The sequence below is a fragment of the Cololabis saira genome, chromosome 10, assembly GCF_033807715.1.
Source record: "Cololabis saira isolate AMF1-May2022 chromosome 10, fColSai1.1, whole genome shotgun sequence".
NCBI lineage: Eukaryota > Metazoa > Chordata > Actinopteri > Beloniformes > Belonidae > Cololabis > Cololabis saira.
This window is the reverse complement of record NC_084596.1, coordinates 32,662,688-32,688,082: the sequence shown is the minus strand read 5'-3', so window position 1 is coordinate 32,688,082 and position 25,395 is coordinate 32,662,688. Positions and strand designations below refer to the sequence as shown.

The 25,395-nt window shown below is 41.1% G+C and overlaps 1 protein-coding gene across 6 annotated transcripts in view; it reads left to right on the top strand.

Annotated features, from left to right (window-relative positions):
- Positions 1-1,618: 1,618 nt before the first annotated feature.
- LOC133452880 (polyamine-transporting ATPase 13A3-like) overlaps positions 1,619-25,395 on the top strand; it is a 33,419-nt gene continuing 9,642 nt past the window's right edge. For 2 of the 6 annotated variants that reach the window (XR_009783281.1, XR_009783282.1), the window contains exons 1-27: positions 1,619-1,894; positions 5,904-5,979; positions 7,822-7,995; positions 8,177-8,353; positions 8,500-8,570; positions 9,673-9,756; positions 9,874-9,943; positions 10,047-10,181; positions 11,563-11,635; positions 11,804-11,935; positions 12,838-13,005; positions 13,098-13,255; positions 13,330-13,518; positions 15,085-15,146; positions 15,586-15,736; positions 16,450-16,572; positions 16,864-17,014; positions 17,175-17,295; positions 17,819-17,943; positions 18,034-18,197; positions 19,279-19,377; positions 19,482-19,561; positions 19,719-19,761; positions 21,360-21,469; positions 21,668-21,764; positions 21,940-22,012; positions 22,210-22,271. Coding sequence is in view for 4 of the 6 variants with exons in the window: in XM_061732595.1 (XP_061588579.1) it covers positions 5,920-5,979; positions 7,822-7,995; positions 8,177-8,353; positions 8,500-8,570; positions 9,673-9,756; positions 9,874-9,943; positions 10,047-10,181; positions 11,563-11,635; positions 11,804-11,935; positions 12,838-13,005; positions 13,098-13,255; positions 13,330-13,518; positions 15,085-15,146; positions 15,586-15,736; positions 16,450-16,572; positions 16,864-17,014; positions 17,175-17,295; positions 17,819-17,943; positions 18,034-18,197; positions 19,279-19,377; positions 19,482-19,561; positions 19,719-19,761; positions 21,360-21,469; positions 21,668-21,764; positions 21,940-22,012; positions 22,094-22,271 (3,068 nt within the window). In the remaining 2 variants the exon portion in view is untranslated. Of the gene's footprint in view, positions 1,895-5,903; positions 5,980-7,821; positions 7,996-8,176; positions 8,354-8,499; positions 8,571-9,656; positions 9,757-9,873; positions 9,944-10,046; positions 10,182-11,562; positions 11,636-11,803; positions 11,936-12,837; positions 13,006-13,097; positions 13,256-13,329; positions 13,519-15,084; positions 15,147-15,585; positions 15,737-16,449; positions 16,573-16,863; positions 17,015-17,174; positions 17,296-17,818; positions 17,944-18,033; positions 18,198-19,278; positions 19,378-19,481; positions 19,562-19,718; positions 19,762-21,359; positions 21,470-21,667; positions 21,765-21,939; positions 22,013-22,093; positions 22,272-25,395 lie in introns of those variants that run through there. The other 4 variants (XM_061732596.1, XM_061732594.1, XM_061732595.1 and 1 more) reach the window with 3 other exon arrangements.

Genomic DNA, 25,395 nt, shown 5'->3' with positions numbered 1-25,395 from the left:
GAGGGGAAAACCCTTCCAAAACAGAGAGAGAGGTAAGGTCACAAGTGGTTTTGCAAGCTATAAATTCATGGACTGTAGTTAGGGTTTTATATGCTGCTTTAGTGACGTCATCTGTTCTCAATATTATCTTAACTACAATTTTTTTGTTTTTTTTTCTTTCTTTCTTTTTGTTTAAGTTTTTAATTATTTTTATTTAATGTTTTACTATGTGATGATGTTCTAACCACTCTGTCCAATCACCTTGTTGTTGAATCAACAAATAAACTTTTCCTTGTTCTGGAGAGATGCTCAGAATAATTTAATTGTTGATAATTTGAAATATTAACGAATAAAATAATCTTTGGGTATTATTTAAAGTTGAAAGAGTTACTTAAAACCATTGATTTTGAGATATCTTAAAAGTTATTTTTCAAATAATTTATTTACATGTTGAATATGTAAAAGGGAAAATCTCAAAATCAATAGCAATCATGTACAAAACCAAAGACATGCTAAACCATAAAAGTTTATACTTAATTCACTATTCACTGATACTTCCTTATTTAACTTACTGTCTGGAATTATGGGGATCTACGTTTAAAACCATAACTGATCAAATTGTTTTACTACAAAAACGAGCTACACGCATCATAAATAAAGCGGGATATTATGATCATACTAATCCATTATTTTTAAATTCTCATATTCTGAAGTTTAGAGACTTAGTTTATTATAAAACAATGCAAATCATTGTTTAAAGCAAAAAATAAAACACTACCAGACAGTGTGCAGAAGTTTTTCATAGCGTCTGAGAGTAAATATGAGTTAAGAGATGGATGCAGATTTTTGTTACCAAAAGCGATAAAATAAGTTAAAAGAAGATGTGTTTCTTTTAAAGGGGTCCAGCTGTGGAATAGTGTTGATCTCAAACTTAAGCAATGTACTTCCTTTGTTATGTTCAAAAAATCATTATGTATATTTATATTTGGGAGTTATGGCTGTAATTGAAAAAAGGGGAAAAGAGATATGTATGTATATGCATCTATGTGTGTACATGTATGTATGCAAGTGTATGTAAAGTATAGGTATATATTATATGTTTGTTTTTTGTTTGTTTTTTGCTTTTTTTTCTTCACACTTGACACCCTGTATTGTGTAGTAGGCGGGCATTAATAAGCTCTGCTTCTGCCTGAGCCTTTTTCACTCAAATTGTAAAAAACTGTCTCTTCCTTTTTGTTGTATATATGACTGAAATAAACTTAAACTAAACTAAACTAAAAAAAACTAAATAAAAGTTCAAGATACCCTGAAATATAATTTCCTGCAGTAACCATATCAATGTTTATATCTTTAATTACACACTTGTAAGAATGTAGTTGCTATGCATATCCACAAAGCAGTCCCAGATGTGACAGTGCTTGCATTAAAAGTTCAAATATCTTGCCACAAAGGCTGATTTATAGTTCCGCGTTACACCAACGCAGAGCCTACGGCGTAACGTACGCGGCGACGCGCGCCGTACGTTGCGCGTCGCCGCGTAAATACGCCGTAGGGTACGCCGTCGATTGAACGCGGAACCATAATTCAGGCCATAGACTGGCTGCTCCCTGCCCACGCCGCTGCAGCGCAACACGTCGCCGGCTGCTGCAACCATGCTCGCAACTTGCACGAATTCGCCCCAAAAAACGCTGGACTGTGATGACCTCACATCCTGTTGATCCACTTCCTTGTGAATGGTGTGGTGTGGGACAGTCCGGTCCGTCCTGAGCGCACATTTGTGCGGGACGCACGCAGGAGCCGCAGGAGCCGCAGGAGCCGCAGCGACCGCCGCGCCGAGGCCGTCCTAACGAGCGAGCCGCCCCGCAGGTACAGTATGCAGCTCCGCGCTGCCTGAGACGCGAGGAAACACGCTCCGGTAAGCGCTGCCAGCACCAGCCCCGCACTTTTAAGGTGGATCGCACTTTTATTTAGTTTCTTTTTTAGATAATTTCAGCCACTTGTGAAAGTTCTGCTGGACTTTTAGTTGCAGAATTACAAAGTACAAGTTGGAGACGGGTTCACATTCAGTTGGTTGTGCGTTAAAACGGCTATGAAACTTTTTATTTCACACGTGTGTTTTCTTCTTTAAAACAAGTTTACGCTGAATACCCTTAAAGTTTGACAGCCGTCCTTTCTGGACTCGGTATTGTTTCGCCAGGTTGACATATGATGGGGCAGCTGGAAAGACACTAAGTTTTTAAAGTAACAAGTGAACGCACCTTTTCCTCTGAAGCTTCATTTACAGAACCAATACATATTAATCATTATCGATACGTAGTTCATTCATGGTCAGGATCTGGTGCACTAGAGAAACATTTGATTAGATTAGATTAGATTATCCTTTATTTCTCCCTCAGTGGGGAAACTCACTTTGTTCAGCAGCAGTACACACACATGCAGGGGAGGGGTGAAAAAGTAAAAAAGTAAAAATATATGATTACGAAATATAGACAGTATATACATTGCAATGGAAATAAAAGTAGTGCGAAAAAAAATCAGGTAGGATGTGTGTGAGGTAGACAGATATTGCACATATGGTTATTGTGTCCTTTTAGGGATGATTTCATGAAAAACATGTTCTTTCTGACATGTATCCCAGCAGATATTTGAGTAGTTATTGTCTTTTCTGTCATCTCATCTACGACCAGATGTCAGTTTTGATACTGAAAAAGTGTTTTCTGTGGACCATGAAGGCTGTGATGATAAACAGTAAAAAGTCAGAATGCTGTTATCTTTAAAACAGATAAGCAAATTTGGGGGAGTGGCATTTAGGATTTGGAGTTTATTGAAAGGAGGGGTAGGATAGTAAGTCAAACATTACTGCAGGTGTGACACTGAGCCAATGTGAACCATTGCATGGTGCAAAGGTTTTCATGAATGGCAGTGTATCAAAAAAGTCTGCAAACCTTGGAGTCAATAAAAATTGAGCAGAGTTATCACTAGATCAAGCTGGACTAAATAAAACCACACTGAACCGGTGGCTTGGTGGTTAGCACTGTTGCCTCACAGCAACAAGGTTCCTGGTTCAACTACCGGCCCCGGTGGGAGTCTTTCTGTGTGGAGTTTGCATGTTCTCCCCGTGCTTGCGTGGGTTTCCTCCGGTTACTCCGGCTTCCTCCCACAGTCCAAAAACATGCGTAGTAGGTTATTGATGGTTCTAAATTACTGGTTGTCTGTCTGTATATGTGGCCCTGCGATGGACTGGCGACCTGTCCAGGGTAATTAGCTGGGATAGGCTCCAGCAGAACGCCGTGACCCTTCAAAGATAAAACGGGTACAGAAAATGGATGGATGGATCCTCTGAACCACAATTGGGATGGCTGTGGGTCAGGAGGTGGAGCAGTTTTACAGTCTGAACGTCAGTGGTTTGAATCCACGTGTAGTCCTTTAGGCACCAAACCCATGTTACCCACGATATCTGTAGATGATCTATGTATCTTGTAATATTAAATCACTTTGAGTGGTTAACCAAACTAGAAAAATGCTATATAATACACTCCATTTGTGTACTTACAAGGCAAGTTTATTTGTAGAGCGCATTTCATGTACAACTAGACACATAAAAAGATTAAAAAATGCATACAAATTTCAGAGTTTAAAAGCAGAATTTAAAGACAGAGAGATATCAGTTAAAAAGAATTAAGCAAACGAGAGGCAAGAAATAAAGGTTGTAGTGCATTATGGTGGATTACTGAAATAAATAAATGAATAAAAAGGTTTTCATCTTTGATTTAAAACAACTGAGTTTCAGCCGTCCTGATGCATTCTGGGAGTTTGTTCCACAGGTGAGGAGCATAAAAGCTGATCGCTGCCTCACCTGTTTGGTTGTAACTCTGGGTTCAGAAAGTAGGCGTGACCCTGACGACCTGAGCGTTCTGGTTGATTCATCATGGACCAGATCAGAGATGTGTTTTGGTCCGAGACCATTCAGACCGGACCTGTTCCCTGATCCCGGCACTTATGGAGAAGATGAACATTGATGATCTCTGAGCATAAATGTGTGACTACAACAGAAATGAACTCCTAGTTGAAAATATTTTGAAGACTGGGTTGTGATGCGAAGTATGAGGTGTTGTATAGGATGCATGATAAACAGGAGAGAAACGTTGGAATTATTGTGGTAAGTTATCATGCTCACTATTAACGGAACGTATGATAATTTGCTTATGCCTGTGACACACTGATAAAACAATGCTGTGTTAAGTGATTAAAAAGTGCTGCACAAGAAGTTTCCTGTTTGTCAGCATAAAGCAGAAATCTGCAGAGAAGAGGAAACTTTTGCTAAACAAGAACAATCTATATACCTGTCCTCTGACTGCGACCACTCCCTTTCCCCCTCCCTTTAGGGGCGCAGTCAGCTCTGTAAACTAAGGTACACCCAGAGTGAATAAAAGCAAGGAAGCAGCAGAGACAAATCAGAGTATGTTGGAGATCTTACACGTCTCGACTGCTCTCCTTGCACAAGTCATTTAACTGTTGTTGTGTCTCTTTTTGTCTCCAGAAAGTTTGATGATACAAATGTTAAGTGTATAAACCAACATCTGGATTTAACATCTGTTCTGGGACAGACAGGAAGCTGGTGTAGAGATCTAAGACCTGGACTTATATGGTCCACTTTACTGGTCTCAGTGAGGACTTGGGTCTCCTGGTCTCAGGACTCGGCAGCAGGTTCTGGACTAACTGCAGCTGGTTGATGGAGGTTCTAGACCCGTGAGACCAGCGTTACAGTAGTCCAGTCTACTGAAGGTAAAAGCTGGACCAGGTCTTCCAAGTCCTGCTGAGACATCAGTCCTGTAATCCTCCAGATGTTCTTTAGGTGATAACAGACTTCACTACCGTCTTAATGTGGCTGTTAAAGTTCAGGTCTGAGTCCAGAACCAGCCCCAGATTTCTGGCTTGTGTCTTGGTTTTTAGCTTCACTGCTTGAAGTAATGCGTGATGACTTTTAATCTTTCTTCCTCAACACCAAACACTTTTATTTCTGTTTTGTCTTCATTTAACTGAAGAAAATTCTGGCACATCCACTCTTTAATTTGATCAATGCATTTGATCAGTGTTTGAATTGGATTATAGTCTCCTGGTGAGATGGTTATATAGATGTGTGTGTCATCTGCGTAGTTATGGTTACACATTTATTTCTGTTTCATAATTTGAGCGAGTGGGAACATATAGATGTTAAACAACAGAAGCCCCAGAACTGAACCTTGAGGAACTCCACATGTAATTTTTCTTAGCTCTCATTTGTAGTTTACCTAAAGACACAAAATAGTCCCTATCTTTTAGATAGGACTCCAACCAGGCAAGTGCTGAGCCAGAAAGTCCCACCCAGTACTTCAACAGGTCTATCAAGATGTTCTGGTCGACTGTGTCGAATGCAGCACTGAGATCTAGTAAGACCATGACTGAAATGTTGAAACTATCCGTATTGGAGCGGATGTCATTAAGGACCTTTATCAGAGCTGTTTCAGTGCTGGGATGTGGAAACCTGACTGGAGACATCAAAACAGTCATTTAATGTCAGGAGGTTACACAGCTGTTGAAAAACAGCTTTTTCTACGATTTTACTAAGAAAGAGGAGGTTTGAACAGAGCCTATAGCTGTTCATAAGTGACCTGTCTAGACTGTTCTTTGTAAAAGTGGCTTAATGACGGCTGTTTTGACAAGTAAAACATGAAGGTTTCCTTCTAAAAGTAAAACCTTCAGGAAGTAAAATTCATACTCAGTTTATAACAGATAACAACTGGAAGGTGTCTGATTCAATCTTTAACTCCCCATTTCCCCGTTGAAGTGACTGTGTGCACGAAAGTAACCCCACATTGCCACTAATGCATTCACCACTTGTGTGTCTTTTATTAAATAATTTAATATAAGTTATTTTTCTGTAGTTGCTGCACATGCAAAATGAGTTCCAGAGAAGATCATCAGGTGAAGCTCATCAACCAGGGCCTGGAGGATGAGATGGTAAATATCCTTCATCTCCCTGCACTTTCCCTGTGTGGCTTTCATTGTGCTGTTATTGAACCGTGCATCACTGTCTGGGAATTACGCTCACCTGCCACTTTATTAGCTCCTCCAGGTGAACTTAATAGAGTGGTTAGTGTGTCGTTTATATTTATGAACACAGTTACTGTAATTAAATGTATATTACAAAAACATAGTGCAGCTTGCGACTTACCCTTAGTTAATTAAAAACATAATGATCTGCTTGCAGGTTGAGGTTGTTAATCATGACTGACTTTGAGCTGTGAGCAGCAGGTTTGTCTGAATGAAAAGTAATTCATTATGTAATTGATTATATCTGCGCTGATCTGTATAATCATGATGATAAAACAATGACTAAACAGATACTTTGATGTAAACAGTTCGGCCTGTGTTGAAAAAAATCGATTTTCCGATTCTAAATCGATTTTCATTTTAATTCCTAAAAATCGATTCTTATGTCTAAAGATTGATTTTTTTTTTTTCATCATTTTCGCCAGATGAACTTTAATCCCAGTAGTCGGACACACAGTTTGTCATGACACTTCTGAAAAATGCCAGGTGCTTCATGGCAATATGTGTGCGTGGTGACAGAATAAATTAGATAAGCTAAAATGATTTGTTTACTGCATGAACTGTTGCAATTTCTTTCTTTTTTGCACTTTAAATGGATATTGAAAGGCCTGTTTGAATTATTTATTTCTTAGTTATTTCACAATAATTATTGTGAAATTATTATTTCACTAGTTATTTTACAGTCATATAATTCAGGCAACAGCTCAAAAAACATTTTAAATAACACTAAGCCAAATCAATATCGAATCGGATCGAATCGAATCATGATAATCGAGTCTGAATATTAAGAATCGGAATCGAATCGATTCTTGACATTTGAATCGATCCCTAGCCCTATAAACAGTAATGTTGATGTCATCCAGAAATATCGACACTAAAGCTGCATCGTTTCCAGCCCTGCCGGTAGTTCAGGGTGGTTAACGAGAACAGGTGGGGGGTAGGGCTGGGGATCGATTCAAATGTCAAGAATCGATTCGATTCCGATTCTTAAGATTCAGAATCGATTATCAAGATTTGATTCCGATATTGATTTGGGTTAGTGTTATTAAAACTGAGCTGTGGCATGAATATATGACTGTAGTTATGCAAAAAATTACTACTAGTATTATATTGAGATTCAACAGCAAGTATTGCAGCTAATGACGCTGTAAGGACCAATCAGCTCCCAGAATGCTGATAGAACTGCTTTCAGAAACATCGTGGGTCAGAATTACCGAACAGATCCAGGGAGGAAACAGAGGACGTATGAAATCGGTTTTATTTTTTCCCACATTCCGGTTTTTATTTGCGTTTGGTTTTTAATTTTTGAGCATTTGGTTTTTAGCATTTTTTGCAAATGTAACCCCAAGACAGTATATAAAGTAATGAAATATAGACAATTTATGCAATTATAACCTAACACTTTAATGTTTTCATACCTTTAAACATATTTAAAGGCAAAAACATGGCACCAGTTATTCTCGTGTCCAACAAAACATTCCTTTTTTGGGGATAAACAAAAACATAACCAAAAGTTGTAATGTAATGATGAAAAAAACAAAACATAAATAAATAAAAGGAAAAAAAAAAAAAATCCCCAAAAATAAAAAAAAAATCGATCTTTAGACGTATGAATCGATTTTTAGGAATTAATATGAGAAACGATTTAGAATTGGGAAATTGATTTTTTTCAACACAGGCCTAGTGGGGGGGTGTAAACAAACCACCAATGCAGCAGCTCATCCAGTTCCTGTGTTTGTGCCTGTGAAGGAGGTGTGTGGGTACCGGCCCTGTCTGTGGAAGATGGTCCTGGTGGGTGTGGGGGCCGTCTGCTCGGGGGGGCTCCTGCTGCTGCTGCTCTACTGGCTGCCTGAGTGGGGCGTCAAAGGCACGTGCACGCGCACCTCACTGAGGGATGCGCACACGCTTCTGCTGAGGACGACGGTAGGAAAACAATCAGCCGGAGAGGGATAATTAAATTAATAATAATTAATTAATTAAATGAAATCTGCTACGTTGTTTTCTAACAAGGAACAAATACTCATGAGGCTGCAGGCTGCTTCCTCCAGAGGTTTAGTCTCGTGCAAAGACGAGCTCAGTGTAAGATAAACGTCATTCTTTGCAGGATGAGTTCAGGCAGTGGTTTCGAGCCAGAGTGCACGTGATGTCGTCTCCGGGGGAGAAACCCTTCGATGATTTGGACCTGCATCCTAAAACTCTGCCAAATGCAGACGGAGACCTCAATCTCCGTTCTCAACCCGAAGAGCATCAGGGAATGTTTCTCCCGAGTCATCATGTTCAGGTACTCAAGTCGCGTGACAAAGTCAGGATTTACTGCATCCTTGTTCTCTGGCTCCGGGTCAGACTCCCACCTGCGCTACGTTCAGGTCCAAGTTCTGACATGTTCAGCGTTTCACCTCCCCGTTTCATCTCTTTTCCTTCTCGCAGATACACTACTTCATTCACCACAGCACAAGATACTACTGGAGTGATGTGAAACACAACTTTGAATTATATCAGTAAGTCCTCCGCTGGGATCGGCTGCACAGTCAGCACATTTGTGCTCGTTCTTCTTCAGGCTCATTACAAGCAGCGACCCGTCTGGTTATTTTTTTTTTCTTTTTCTTTTTTTCTCTCTCAAATAAATGGATTTATCTGCCAATAGAACAAAAGAGGTAAATTAGGAACCAAGAGAAAATGAATCACCTCATTTAACTTAAATACTATTAAACACCAATAACACTTAATGTCGGAAACACCTTTAAAATACTGTGGTTAGGGATTGGATAATGTATATTTGCAACAGTCAGCTAATACAAATCCAATATTTACATCTTTTCACTTTTTTGATCAACTCTAAAAATGTGTAACATTTGGATAAATGTCTGGTCAACGGTATACTTTGGTTGCTGTTATGTAAACACAGGCTTGTCTGGATTCAGTGAGTCTCAGGGAAGTACGATAAGATAAAATCCAGACAATTTTTTTTTTTAAAGAGCTTCTGAGTAAACTACTGTTGGGGGAATTTTAACCCAATTAACCAAAAGTTATTTTCTTGCTTTATTTTTGTATTAGAACCTCCAAATTCCCAGTTGTCATTAAATGCAGCATAAACAGTGTGAGTTTCTGTGAGGTTCATGCAGCGTCGGCCTTGAAGTATCGGTGCAAGACCTCTTCAGATTTGTCTGCATGGCTTTGGTTTTGATTCCTGGACCTTGAAGAATCCTTAGAGAATATAATTGTACTGAGGTTCTGGAGGAAAAGACGAGCCAGTCTGCAGAGAAAATGGCTTTGGAAAGCACTGCCCTTTCCCAAAAGAGCAATTCGTAAGAGACTGTCGAGAAATGATTCATCGAGCGTCCGAAGCTGAAACCTGCCAAAGCCGAAGAGGGAATTAAAGACCAGCTCGAAGACGGTGAACTCTGTTAACCTGGAGGACCTCTAGAGGAGAGATACGGGTAGCAAGTGCAGCAAATAACAGCCTTGCTATTAATCACTAAGCGTGCACATAGCCTGGACGAGGCATCTGAAAGACAGAAATGACCGATACACTGGTATGAATGATTGTTTCATGATTGAATCTGCACGACTAAGTAGATATAAAGTGTTTTGTTTTTCTAGAGGCCTGGAGGATGTGAAGGTGAGCTGTGCGTGCGTCCACTCCGACCACAGCTCTGGACTCTCTAAAACACTGCAGGACTACAGGTAGACCAGGTCGGGCTGGAGTTTACTCCAGTGCTCAGGTGTACAGAAGTATCATGTCGCATCAGTCGTCTAGTGAGGAAAAAAACGCTTTCATGTTTGTTTGTTTTTTGTCCTCAGGAGGTTGTTTTTCGGGGAAAATGAGATCGCTGTGAAAGTGCCTTCTCTATTCAAGCTTCTCATAAAAGAGGTCAGGATGAAGCTCTCGACCCCAAATCAGCTTTTCCTTCACCATGACGATGATGATCACGATTGCTTTCTCTCTTTTCTGTTTTTGTTCCTGTTCCCTTCAGGTCCTGAACCCCTTTTACATCTTCCAGCTGTTCAGTGTTGTTCTGTGGAGCATCGAAAACTACTACTACTATGCCACAGCCATAGTGTTCATGTCTGTCATTTCCATAGCTACCTCACTGTATACTATTAAAAAGGTGAGTCTTGGATTATGTGAACTCAGGAGACTGGCTGATATTGACTATTGAATGTTTTTGTTTTGTTTTGTTTTGTTCTTTTACTGTGCGGGTTTGAAGTCCACCTGGTCTCAAAAAAAGAAAAAGATATATAAAAACAGGAATTTGATGATTTTATTTCTCTGGCTTTAATGTTTTTCCTCAGAGGATCAGATTATGATCGGAGACACTTACCTAAAATGAGTTCTTCTACTCACATTCAGACTTTTGTGGGCTTCTGTAGGTCATTGTGCTACCGAACAGAACACAAGTGCGTCATTACGGTGGTGAACAGATATGAGGTCTGCTCCGGCGTGTGAAGCAGTTTCATTCAAATAGTTGTTAAAGATTGGTACTTTCATCTACTACTACTACTGTCATTTAGCAGATGCTTTTATCCAAAGCTACATCTGAGGGAACAAACACACCATTTTACCCAGGGAGCAATTAAGGCTAAGGGCCTTGCTCAGGGGCCCAAGGTGGTTCATCTTAGTTGCTATTCTGGGGCTTGAACCTGGGACCTCCAGGCCCAAGCCTAAATCTGCAGCCACTAGAATAATCCCCCCCCACTATGGTCTGGAAACATATCAAAGTTCTTTAAATATATGTGGTAATGGTGTGATGCCTGTCTTCCACCTGTGCATGATCGTGTTAATCTGGTGTGTGTAATAATAATAATAATAATCTTTAGTGTATATATCTCACAAAACACACTGTTGTGGAAAAACATGTTAATACCTGTGTATAATATGGTTTTCCAACGATCTCCGGACTGAAGCTGAGTGCATCTAAGTTACCAAAAATAAGGCTTGAGAGATGAGCCAGATTTGAGTAGATTTAATTAAGCAGTTGGATGCAAATGGGCCAGAAGATACAGTATATCAGGCGTCTTGATGCAGGAATGACCCACAACAAAGTGTGCATGATGATTTTAAACGCCACAAATGATGATTCGTCCTTACGATTCTGATAAACAGATCATTGTAACATAAGAGCTTGACTTTTATGAACAAAGTGTCAGTCTGCACACTCTGTACCCAGACCAAGGCTAAAGCTCATCACAGGAGATTTGGTTTAACCAAACTGCCCAGGGCTAGGTTTCCCTCACACACCAAAATGAGTCCTCTGCTTTAAAGCCATCACTAGTCGCGCTAGGAGCAGTGAGCTGCAGTGGAGCCGTGGGCGTCCAGGGAGCAGTTAGGGGGAGAGCGGGGAGCAGTAAAATCTGAATGTGGACCTGAGGAAATTGGCTGACTGTGCTCAGCAGTCAATCAGTCAAAGCACTGCCAGTTTAGTCATTTCATTAAGTGCGTTTCCAGATTTATATTCCTAGCTCTCTGACTCAGTGTCTCTCTCGTTTCAGCAATACGTGATGCTGCACGACATGGTGGCGACCCACAGCGTGGTCCGTGTTTCAGTGTGCAGAGGAAACAAAGGCATGCATTCATTTGTGACCATAGAGCAAAGCTGCAATGATGGATGGCACTTGTGTATTGGCCTTCAGCTCACTACGTCTTTTTAGATGGAAGATTATCTTGTAGACGTTTTGCTAACCTATTCATCCACTCTTTTTTTTTTTTTTTTTGCCATTATGTTGGTCCCAGATATTGACCAGGCCATGTCGACAGACCTTGTGCCAGGTGATGTCATTGTCATTCCAACAAATGGGATGATAATGCCCTGCGATGCCATCATCTTCCAAGGAACCTGTGTTGTGAATGAGAGCATGCTGACCGGTGAGCGTGCTGGCTGTTATCTGCAGCGCTGCTTATGAGAAAAGTGTTTTTACTGATGTTTTCCAGGGATCCCTTCTGGCAGGATTTAGTATGTAGGGTTACTGGTGTAGGCAGCGGTTTCCCTTCAGTGAATCTCATGACACAGGTGGGCAAGTTTGTGGGTTTACAACGGCGGTCCCTGTAGCAGAGTTTTCTCATGTTTTCTCAAGTGAGAAGATCAATTTCATCCCATCCTGACAGACTTTCACAGTAAATTGTGTTGGAAATCTGAACCAACTGTAGTCAGGAGCAACTAAGACGGATTCAGAGCACGGTTACATGAAACAATCAGGTTCAGTCGAAGAAAAAGAAACATTTAAAAAGTCAGGATTCCTCTTGGTATGCACTTTCATCCACTTTGATGCACACCGTGCAGCGTCTGTTTGCTGCAGACTGGAAAAACTGCCTGCGTTTGGCTCTAAGATTATGAAGGCAGCTGCAAAGACAACATGAGTGCATACCAGCACTTCGTTTTAGTCGTTTATTGACCAATTGAAGCACCCATATAGACCTTTCCAAACACTAGTCTCCAAAGCCAGAACTACCTTCATGTAAAATAATACTCACACGAGACTCAGAGGCTGTGATTTTGAATAAAGGTACAACATTCATCACCAAACGGGTGTCTTTTAGTTGCATATTTTAGTTCTTATTATTTATAACATTTCAGAAGCGTTACGGTTCCTTGTAATAATTATAATTTGTCCAGTTCAGCTACTTATTTACAGCAGTATTAGAAGTGATTGCAGGCCGTAACCTCGTTAGGAACACCACACCGTACTCCTCTGTCATCCAATACTTTATTATCGATTCAAAAGATCTGGTTTTCACCGGATATCTGTCCACTGTGATTCAATCTGTAGGTGAGAGCGTCCCCGTTACCAAAACCAGTCTTCCCAGTTCAGGTGAAGAGGCGGCTCGTACCTACAACCTGGAGGAACACAAGAGGCACACCCTCTTCTGCGGTACTCACGTCATCCAGACCCGCTTCTACGCCGGGGACCTGGTGAAGGCGGTCGTGGTCAGAACAGGTGAGACGGAGTTAAAGCTCAACAAGAGAGAAGCAGAAAATATAAAGAGCCAAATGTCATTTACTTCTTTGTTTTTAAACATTGCGTGATAGGCTTCAGTACAGAGAAAGGCCAACTTGTGCGCTCCATCCTCTACCCGAAACCCACGGACTTCAAGCTGTATCGCGACGCGTACCTGTTCCTGTTGTGCCTGGTCGGGGTGGCAGGGATCGGCTTCATCTACACCATCGTCCTCAGCATCATGAGCAAGGTATCGTCGCTCGTTTAGAGGAGATCCGTGTGTTAAATCTGAGCTGCTGATGCTTGTCCGTTGAACTTACGCAGGTTCCAGCTAAAACCATCATAATTGAATCTCTGGACATCATCACAATTACTGTTCCTCCAGCCTTACCGGCAGCCATGACCGCCGGCATCGTGTACGCGCAGCGGCGCCTGAAGCGCGTCGGCATCTTCTGCATCAGTCCTCAGAGGATCAACATGTGTGGTCAGCTTAACCTGGTTTGCTTTGATAAGGTAATCTTGACATTAGAGGCTGTGATATTCTTTTACCGGGTGCATTTCAAGAATAAGTTGCATGAAGTGTGCTTTTATTAGTCGGCATTTCCTCCAGACCTGCTTCCAGTTCAAGTACTACTTTATGTTTGTAAATTAATCTTGGTATCTCAAGACATTGAAATTTGTTGTCGATTCAGCGGGCCGGTGGCTCAAGTCTTCTTTACGTCATTCACCTTAGCTGGTAATGCCATACAAACCATCAGAAAAAGCTCAATTTGCATAGTGTCTGAAATAGGGCTGGGCGATATGGACCAAAAGTCATATCTCGATATTTTCTAGCTGAATGGCGATACTCGATATATATATATCGATATTTTTTCTGTGCCATAATTGGGGTTTCCCCCAAAGCATTACAGCATAGCATCTCTTTTAGCTTCATTTTTTCTGAGGCAAACCCTTAAAAAAACAGTCAGTTTTAATACAAAGCCTCGTGCCAAATGTCACACAGGTTCCTTTATTAACAGAGGTCTGCACAATATCAAAATGTATAAAACAAATGAAATAAAAATAAACTGCCTGCATATATAGAATAAAAATTCTTCTTGAATAAAATAAAACAAATATCCCTTTCCTGCATAACAATTAAATTAAAATACACTGTGCAATTAATACAATGTAGACAGTAACAGGCAGACTTTTCCACTGAGGTTGACAGTTGTGCAATTAACAAAACATTTGTGCAAATCTCAAAGAAAACATTCAAGTCAATTTGTCACAAAATAAGCTATATCAAAATCATTTAAAAAAAAATATTTTTTTTTAAAGGAGCTGTATGTAAGAGCAATAATAAAACGAATCATAAAATGACCCCGATATGTCAACAGACATTTAAAAATCATGTTCATTTCAAATACTTATGTCACTGACAACAGCACTCAAGCCAGGATATTCCAGTTTAAAAAGAGGAGTTGCAGCCCTCAACTGATGTTTATGTTGTCATTTTTTGTTTTGGTCTGAAGCTCCACCCTCCACCTATCTCCCAATCACCAAGTCAGTATTGTTTCTGAAGCTCCACCCTCCACCTATCTCCCAATCACCAAGTCAGTATTGTTTCGGCATCCGGGTTGCCAGCTCGGCTCTAATTATCGCAGCCATGGCAGCCTACGTTCCTGCTGCATTCTGCAGCCTACCTGGCAACATCTGGGGGGGAGGAGGGGGAGGGTACACGCCGCTCAACAATATTTTGAAAGTGACTGCAGTACCAGTTTTGGCCATTTCTTACAGACGGCTCCTTTAAATCGATATAAACGATATTGTCTCATACCATATCGAGTTTGAAAATATATCGATATATAAAATTATATAAAATCTCGATATATCGCCCAGCCCTAGTCTGAAAGAAAGGTGCTCTACTTCCGAAGATGCATTGCGATGCCTGCACATATTAATAAGCTGCAACTGTTGAACAGATAGGAAAACCAGATTGTGCTTAGTGAAGGTGATGATCTCGATGCTCGTATCGTCTGAAGTAGCGAAGAGCCTTGTTTGGTCGCTTCATGTGGATTTGTGTTGTCCACCCCGCAGACTGGTACTCTCACTGAGGACGGCTTGGACCTGTGGGGTATTCAGAGGGCTGAAAGAGGCAGGTAAGAGTAACTTCTAGTATAAGGGCGTTCAAAAGTGGCCTCAGAATATTATCAGAAGTCTGGAGAATGATGAGAGCAGCAGTCATAGATACTGTAGGTGTTTTAAAGTCTTTCACATCATAGTTCTCTCTTTGTATGTAAGTCTGGGACATCAGAGAGCACAGCTACTCTACGGCAGCATCAGTGTTGTGAAATAGCTAAATTAATTTAGATTTAGATTCCCTGGATTATGCTGGTGTAGACTCCCAGTCATCCAGGCCACGGCAGTCCTCAGGGACATGAATCGAGTCAACTGGAGTTCTTTTCTCAGCTCTTTAGGATGTTTTCAGCTTCCATCTAGAAGGCATCAGCAGTGGGAGGAATACTACTAATGCATTTCACCTGTTAAACAGGTGAGTCCTGAACAGTCTGACATCCTTCCTTTTCTTCTGTTTTGTAGCTTTTGTCCACCGGAGTCCGAGGCGGCGGAGAAAAGTCTGGTGAACACTGCTTTTGTTTCCTGCATGGCAACGTGCCACTCGCTGACCAAGATAGAGGGAGAGCTCTCCGGAGACCCGTTAGACCTCAAGATGTTCGCTGCCACCGGCTGGGTAAGCAAAGATTCTGACTGATTATCATGTTTAGTCAATAGTACCACAACCAGGACCGATGGGAACACCTCTTTCTTCCCAAAAGTCTGCTGTGAATACTGCACCAGAAGTCTCTTTTTAAAGATGAAGCTAAGATTGAAGTTAACAAAGACTTTATTTTATTTAAGCATAGCAGCAGTTTCTGATGTGGTGGTTTTAGCCCCTTGACTTAACTGAGCACTTTGCTCCGTCTGAAATCATTGCAGCTTTGTTCTGACCACTTCTGAGTTACAGTGTTATGTGAGTCTGGGTGAAATAGACATAAGGAGGTATCATTCTACCCAGATTTAAATCTGTGATGTCACAATATCCTGCAAATCTGAGCCGCTCACTGAGTGACATATTCTCAGATCATCTCAAACAAACTAACTAGGTTGTGTGAAGTTATAGCATTTTCTGACCAACTTGGTACCAGAACCAGTAAAGAACTAGTCTCAGAGCCCTACCATTACATCAGGAGGTCTCTTCTAAGTCATCTGAACCTCCCTTTAGTATATCCTGAGTTTCTTTGTGGGGGACCAGAATGTACAAAGTGCATTATAATGTTTTTTCCCATGAAACCAGTGTCTCAATATTTCCACTTCAAGTTCTAATATGTACTGTGTCCCATTTAAGTTTGGTAGCTCAGGTGATTAAAAAAATCTTCATCTGTCCTTTTTTCCTGGTTTTCTTAGGTATTAGAAGAACCCACAGAGGAAGAAACTGCCATCCATAATCAATTAATGCCCACAGTGGTTCAGCCTCCGAAGCACATGGTGGCCGAGTCCAACCAGAACGGTCCACCTGCCCAGAACATGGTACAGTGACTCCCCAGTTAGGCCTCAGTATTGTGTTTTTGTAATGGTTGTTAATCAAGATAAGACCTATTTGATGTCACAATCTTAATAGTATTCCAGTTTCCCCAGAAACTTTCAGAACTATCACTAAAGTACAGTATAAAAATAAAGCAATGGATCTATAGCGATTCACATTTTTAAGTGGTGCTGATAGAACTTGGTGAAGGCAGATGGACCATTAACAACTAAAGACTTAAAGAAGTTTTTTCTTTCAATTGATATGACTTTATTTTTGTAATTTTTGCCCCTCAGTCTTGTGAGATTGGCATCGTGCGCCAGTTCCCGTTCTCCTCAGCGCTGCAGAGGATGAGCGTGGTGGTCCGGAGATTGGGGCAAAAACACATGGACGCCTACCTGAAAGGGGCACCGGAGGTGGTGGCGAGCCTGTGCAAACCACACACGGGTGGGGCGCTTACCTAGCATCGGGATACATACCTCCTCCCTTTGCTTGACAATACTGTAAAAGATAAAAAACTAATACAATAATCTATCATTTTGAAATGTTTCCTTTACAGTGAACAAATGCTCATATAAAAAACTAACGGCTCCTCTCTTGCCTTCAGTCCCACAGAGCTTCACAGAGACGCTGGAGAGCTACACCCGGCAGGGCTTCAGGGTGATCGCGCTGGCACATCGGCAGTTGGAGTCCAAGCTCTCATGGCACAAAGTCCAGAGTCTCAGCAGGTAACGTCTCCAACCAGAGATAACAGCGTTTACGGTACACATGGCAACTCCCACCGTAAAGACACTCCTCCTCCAGCCTAACTCAGCGTTGGCTGGCGTCCTCTGTACTTTCCATTTTAACGCTCAGCCGTGTTTATGTCTCAGATGTTGGCAAACACGTTTTTGCATCAGTGATCGAACTGCAAGTAATTTTCTGGATGTCCTGCGGTGCAGCCAGACTGCTCCCTGAACTATGGGATTAAAAGTAGTAAATCAGTGTTTGCTTCTATGCGGCGTCGTTCTGATAAACGTTGGAAATGATTAGCTAATGGGGACGCGGGGCATGGCGGGCTCGCTGGAAGGCAGGAAGCCAGGACAGAGAATCAGAATTACTGAACTAGAGTGAACTCGTCAGCATCACAGCTTTATCTTCATTGATTTTGTGATATTTGCTTCTGCAAAAATGACATAAAATTGGCATTTTATCATGGTTTTTGAGGTATGGCTGAAAAGTTTGGATAAATGTGTGACTTGTGTCTCTAAGGGATCTAATAGAGACCAACATGGAGTTCCTTGGTTTGATCATCATGCAAAACAAAATCAAACAGGAGACCGCCGGCGTTTTATGTGAATTACGACAAGCCAATATCCGCACTTTGATGGTCACAGGTAACAAACAGCGCGTGGTGAAATTATCACTCATGTTTGACTAAAATCGCCGGCTCACACTCTTCTTGTCGCCCCTGAATCACCGGTTAGGTGACAACATACTGACAGCGATTTCAGTGGCCCGAGACTGCGGGATGGTCCGTCCACACGAGAGCGTCATTACAGCAGATGCGGTGCCTCCCACAGATTTTCATCCGGCTAGCGTTACGTGGCATTACACCGACAACCCCACCAGGGTTGTCAAGGACGGTCAGGTAAGACGGAAACATTAAAGCACAGTCATGATTAATACCAGCTGACTTGTTTGAAAGCAATGAGACAATAAAAAAGGGCCCCAATCCTGCTCAGTTATTAAATAACAGTCAGTGGTTCAATTATCAGAGTCTGTAAGCACTGCTGCATGTGTCTGACGTTTCCTGGTATGAATATTTTTACCTTTCTTTTATAAAGAAAATGTTTCTAGTTCAAGCAGAATCTCGGGCTGTTGTGCGTGCAGTGGAGATGCATCGATTTTATCTTGGCACCGTCAGTCCTCCGGACTCCCCAGGACTTCTGATGACTCTTCCATGAAGTCACTCAGTATTTGTGCAGGTGTCGCTGCACAGCAAAACATTACACAACCGCTGCACAGTCAAACTCTTCTGCAGTGAAGCCATAGTATTTTCCTTGGTCTTCCAGACTTCATGTTGTCTTGGGAACCGAACTGATATTTCTTAAAGATCCGAAATGTAAATTTAGAACCATAAACAGCTTTTCAGTTTTTCTCTCAGTCCGTCTGCTTTGTGAGTACTAGTTATTTAAATGCTCGTCAGCAGGAAGAACCCGTGGTTGCTGATTGTTGGGGGCAGGTTCGAAGAGCTTCGTGAAACTTAGAAATATGCACCACTTGGCCTAATTGTTGTAACTAAATGAACAGCCTATGATGCAGATTGGGCTCTGAGGCCTTGGTGAAAGTTGGCAGTGATCTTAACTCTTCAGAGGTGCTCTGAAAATGAATGAAATAAGTAATGAAACTGAATAAAACTGTGTTTTATTGTCATATGCACAGCTGGGTTTGCAGCTGTCTAGGTGTGAGGATGGCGTCCTTTGTCCAAGGCTTTTTAGAACAGTTTGAGTTCAGCTCAGGTCTTCTTGTAATTATTACAGCGTGGAAAAGCTGCAGAATCTCACCTCTCCAGAGGTCTTTATTCATGCATTCATAAGCAGTTCAGTGTAACTCAGAGCCAGACAAAATAAAGTTTGTTTTGTAGTCACAGTTTTTACATAAATGCCACAAGATGGCACTGTTTGCCAGTTGTGTGGTGTTTCTGCACTGACCTGTTATTTCTCTGTCAGACAGCAGAGATAAACCTGGAGGAGGGAACATATCACTTTGCATTGAGTGGCAGAACCTTTGCTGTTATCACTGAACACTTTCCTCACCTGGTCCAGAAGGTACAGGCTCATATTTGACACATGGGCATCTACACATATATATAAGTGCTTGATCTGTGTTCTAATTGTGTAATTCCTCTGCTTCCCACACGGGGGCGCCACAGCTCGTGTTAAAGGGGACCGTGTTCGCTCGCATGGCTCCGGACCAGAAGACTCAGCTGGTGGAAATCCTGCAGGGCATCGAGTGAGGCTTTTACTTGGTTCCTTCACTTTTAATCTGTTGTTGAGCCTCATTTCCATCTCTTTAGAGAGTTCACTGTTTCATAATTTTAATTTAATTAATTAATTATTATTATTGTTTTTTATTTATACTATTGTCAACCACTGTTTTTACCTTCCAGTTACATTGTTGGGATGTGTGGCGATGGTGCTAATGACTGCGGAGTAAGTAGTGACTTCAGTTCCAGTTTCGCAAACTGAGACGGGATTATTTGGGCCCAAAACCATTCCTCCCTTATTTGTAAAATTAGTAAAAAAAAAAATTGTGATCTTTAATCACAAAGTTAAAGAAAAAGAAAACACAAACTTTTGTGGCATAAATTACTTTTAGCAACCTTCGGTTTAAAAAGAAAAGAAAAGAAAAGAAAGAACAGAAAAATAGTTTTTTCTGTGAATAGTTAAGTGTGTCAAGAATTAAAATAAAGCCGAAAAGTTAAATATATTCCCCCTTTTTTTTTCTTCAAATTTTAAGATGAATTTATCGTTGTTACATTGTGTGACTTCAAAGTGAATTCAGCTAAAGAGCCTGCAGTTTGGGTACCCACCACCTTAAGCTGTAAGCTGTTTAACCAAGGTATTAGATCTTTATTAGCCTGGATGATTTGTGGCTTGTTTTTAGTCATTATTGGGAAAATTCATCTGATGCAGGGTGAAAATCGTGTTAACAGTTTCCCAATAACAACTGCTTTAAGATCCTTCAAACGGACATGCTGATTAATTTCTGCTCACAGAGAAATACAAAGCTGCCAGGAGATGGTTGATTCATGTAGTTAGTTTATAATCTAAACTTAAAAAAAAGGTAGCTCTAAAGTAAAAGATAATTTTTTTAACTGGAAAAAAACAACAGAAAGATTAAACAAACTGTGTGTGCTCAGAAAAACCTGTTTTGTATCGTTCAAGCAGAAATCTAGGACGGAGGGGTTACATATGAATATTGTGAACAAGCATGTTGCTTTTTGGAAAGTGGTCCTTTTAGATTTTGAGGCAAAAGTAAAATATTACAAACAGCGTAGCTCGGGATTTGTGGAAATGCTCCGACTGAAGGTTTCCTATAATCCTCAATGTCCCCAAACATCATGAAATTGTGTGGAGACTCTTTAAAAGCGCACACAAGACATACTGAGAGTCGTACAGAAGTATAAGCCTTTTGTAGGAATGATGGGAAGAAAAGTCCTCTAAAGGAGAACTGAAAGACTCCTGGTCACAAAAAAAGAGTGCCGTTGAGTACAAACCAGGGTGCCCAAACATTTGCCTTAGATCGCTTTTTTTTCTTTTTAGAAATGAAACACGATCATGGTTGAAACTGTTATGCCTTCTTAAAGTCCTGCCATCTTTTACCTTTATGAAAACTCACCCTAAAAATGTGAAAATGAACTTTGACTGTTTTGAAATCTTTAATTTACAAACATATAAGAAACTCATTAATGTGAGTAGATGTGGTTTTAAAAATGAAAAATGTAATCAACATTAAAGCATCATAAAGAGTTATGAAATAATATAATAATAAATCATTAATGAAATAATAGGAATATAAATAAGAATAAAAATCCTTACAGAGTAAGGTCTTGTTTTATGTTTTATGGCCCCGTGTCACACATCAGCGGCTCACAGAGTTACAGACGACAGGGTCGAGTCCCAAGAAAGAAATGAAGAAAGAGAAAATGAGATAAAATTAAATAAACGTGAATACTGAGGACAGTTTGACTTCCTTGTGAGTTTTGTTTTCATTCAGTTTTGGGTTTTTCTGTCCGTCTCTCCTCCAGGCTCTGAAAAGGGCTCACAGTGGGATCTCTCTGTCTGAGCTGGAGGCGTCGGTGGCGTCGCCCTTCACCTCCTCCACCTCCAACATTTCCTGCGTCCCCAACCTCATCAGGTAGAACCAGGATCCGGTCTCAAGCAAGGAGCTCCAACGCCGTTTTTAATGCATCAAATGTATCTTACAACTATCGCTGCTCACTGAATTCTGCTTTTATAGATGTATATAAAAAAAAAAAACGTATTTCCAACTGTCCAAGAAATCTGGAGGTTTACAGTCGTGTGAAATGTCTTTCTTTGTCCTCTCGTTCCAAAGGGAGGGACGGGCCGCCCTCATAACGTCCTTCTGTGTCTTCAAGTTCATGGCTCTCTACAGCATCATCCAGTACATCAGTGTCATTCTGCTCTACTGGGTGAATATTCTGGCTTTTACTTCATCCTTTCTTTTATTTTACAGTAAGAATATTGTGCAGCTTGAGTCACAGTGAACGAATAACCAGAGAACATGCATGAGAGATGATATATATTGTGGTGTCCCAAGAGTTGGGAGAGTGTTACTGTTTATCCTCCACTTTCCTGTCAATGCAGATTCTCAGTAACTTGGGAGACTTCCAGTTTCTCTTCATCGACATCGTCATCATCCTCATCATTGCTTTTACAAGTGAGTCACATCTAAACGAGCCGCAGTACGTTCAGGCGTTGCTGGAAGATAACTGGCTTCTTATTCTTCTGTTGTTGTCAGTGAGTCTGAATCCAGCGTGGGATGAGCTGGTGTGCCGTCCGCCACCATCCAGTCTGATCTCTGGCCCGCTGCTCTGCTCAGTTCTGACCCAGATCCTCACCTGCTTGGTCTTCCAGGTTCTGGTCTTCCTCTTGTTACAAAAACAAAGCTGGTACGAGACGTGGACGCCGCAGTCGGAGTGAGTAATGTCTAGTTCTAGCTCGCGTTTGGGTCTAAAACTGAATGAATCGTCATTAGACGAGGACCTGTAATTCTTTTAATTTGATCAGTTTTCTGAGATCTTGATGAAAAAGTCTGCGACATGTCTGTTTGCAGACCTAAAACCAGCAAGGCTGGAGAAGTCTGTGATGTAGAAACCTGCAAACCTCTGCACAGCCTTGAAAAATTGAAGGGATTTAAAATATAAAGAGTGAAGCAAGAACAGCATAAATGTCCGAATTAACACATCCTTAATCCAAAAAGTAGGAAAGAGTAATATTTTATAATTAGGGACATTTTAAACAAAAATAAAGAAATAACACCTGATTCCAGAGGTCTGCAGCCTCCCCTCATAACAGAGACGAAGCGTCTAACTGTCCAGTCACATTGGCGTACACCGGCCATAACTTGAAGGGTTAAAACCAGATAAAAGTCAGCTGTTGCTGTCGTTGCTGGCAGCTGTGGACGACAGCGTCTCCAGAGAGGCTGCAAGTCTTCATTGTTGTAAGGTGTCAATCAAAAGAGGGTATAAAAAGAAGATTAATGACGCTGAATGTACCATTGAACAATTTTCAAACCAACATCAAGAAATGGAGAGAATGTGGCACCACAGGAGGCTTTTTTTCACAAAATGAAAATTTTCAGAAGATTGGTTCAGTCACCCCAAACCATGTGGGGAATGTGGTCTGCAGAGAAAAGGTTCAAGAGTTTCGTCCGTAATTAAGCCAGCCCAGAGCATCGTCCCAGGAACTCCTTACCAATAGGGAGGCATGGTGGGGGTAGCAATTATGGTAGATGCTGCTTCTCTTCTGGGTTCGGCACCAATAAAAGAGAGTGAGAGGAAAAGAAATGTCCTTGTTTTGGACTGAACCTACAGTACAGTTTTACCCCCGGGTCCCACCGGGCCTGAAGGGGCTGTGGTCCACTTGGATGTAGTTTTGTTCTGTCCTCAGTGGAACTAAACGCCCCGTGCCCCTCTAGTATTTCATACTAGAGGGGCACGCAGAAGTAACGCAGCAGGGGATGAAAGCAGTTAATCAGATGCCGAATATGCTCAGCCTGTAAGTTGATCCGCTGAAACTGCAGTTCAGACTTGCTGCAGTGATAAAACTGATGTATAAATGTTGCTGTGTCCGACCCCGTGCTGATTCATCACCAAGGTGCTCATTCATACGTGACTCTGTCTCAAGGAGGTTTTTATGTCCCCAGAATTAGCTGATTTCTATGGTTCATACTACCGCTCCAGTTTGCTGTAGCTGCTCATAGTGGTTCCTTCGACGTCTGCAGCTTCAAATTCAGCTGAGGTGCTTCTGCCAGTGACCCGAACCCTAACTTGAGATGGGTATTGATGAGATTTTTATGATTCCAATTCCACTTTCCATTCTGCTTAACGATTCCGTTCTTCATCGATTCCTTTATTGGTTCTCATGCTGTGTGCGCAAATGTTTTTGCATGTTGCTAGTATTTCCTCCCTTTGACAAAATATCCACTGTATTGCAAGTTGCCCTGTTGTCTTTTTTTACTGAAATGTAACCACACTTTTGAGCGTTTCTATCGCTTGGGTGCCATGTTTACTATTGTCTGCTACGCAACGTAAGCTACGCCAGGTGTTTGACGTCATTCGTGCCCACTGGAATCAAAAAGAGAATCGTTTGCAAGATTTGCTGCTGCCTTTCTTTTATTTTGTGTTACCACAAAGTTTAAGTTTTAATGGATTTTAATTTGATTTAAACTTTTTATCAAATTAAAATCCATTAAAACTTAAACTTTGTGGTTGACATGGCCTTTAAATTTTAAAGGCAATGTCAGAGAGGAGGCTCTGAAAGTGTTGTTGCAAAGATTTGAACAACTCAGATCTTCACAATATTCCAGTTTTGCAATTCAAACTACTATCACACATAAAACTATCTCCTACTGCTTTATGTTCGGTGTTCATGGGCATGAAAATGAGGAAATATATAAATGTCAGCTGATGAAATGTCACGGATAAAACAGAAAAGAAGGTCTAAAAGGCAAAAAAAGAAAAGTCACAATAAAGAGATTATTATAAAGTATTATAAAAGACTCATTTAAAAGATCTGAGCTCTGCTCTCAGTTCAGTTTTTATCTCCAATTTGGTTCAGTCTGTTTTATTCTGCTGTTGCTCGCCGGCACAAAGGAGAATTGAAATGCATCGTTTTGAAGTTCAAGCAAGAAGTCTAATGAGATGAAACTCATAGGTCTGATTTATGTCTTCTCTATTGGGATCTATTAGTGAGGAAGTCTTTGCAGCGTCAGCGGCACGTGGACAGGGTGTGATATCCTGATCCCACAACATTTGCACCGTTACAAACGTTTCTAATTCACACCTGGCAGGTACATGGAGTTACAGATGGATGCCGGGATCTTTCTCAAGGTCACCTCACTAAAAACATTTCATTATCTAATTCAGTTTAAAGGGCGTATAAACATCAGACTTTTCTTAAAGTCAGCTTTCATTTCTTTTTTAACTGCAACTTTTTACAAAGAATTTCTCGACTTACAACTGAAAGTATGATTGTTATTTGATGAGTAGAAGCGTCTTTCTGGACCAAACCCTGACAAAGGTGGGAAGATTGTGTGTTTTTTATTATAGACTTCTTTTGATGATGAGGCAATTCTTTAAAAGCACACTGAGGCATTGTAATGCAATATAATCAATATGTTTATTCAAATAAATATATACAATTTGTACAAAGTGACTGTGGTGATAAGTTGTCACAGATCAGAGGAAAGTCAGTCCTCCACAGCAGGATGCCAGCAGAAAAACGCCTTGATCCTCCTGAAGAGTTTACTCTTCAGAAGTTTGTTGAAGGGACCAGAAGAGACCGAGTCTGCTGCTTCAAATCCATCAGAGGAAGAGTCAGGATCTTCATCACAGGGTCCAGGTGTGAATCCTGATCCATCAGAGGAAGAGTCAGGATCTTCATCACAGGGTCCAGGTGTGAATCCTGATCCATCAGAGGAAGAGTCAGGATCTTCATCACAGGGTCCAGGTGTGAATCCTGATCCATCGATGGACCTGCTGTCTGGACGGTCATGGCCGGTGTCACCGTGTGGACCTACGACTGCGTCTGGATCAGGTT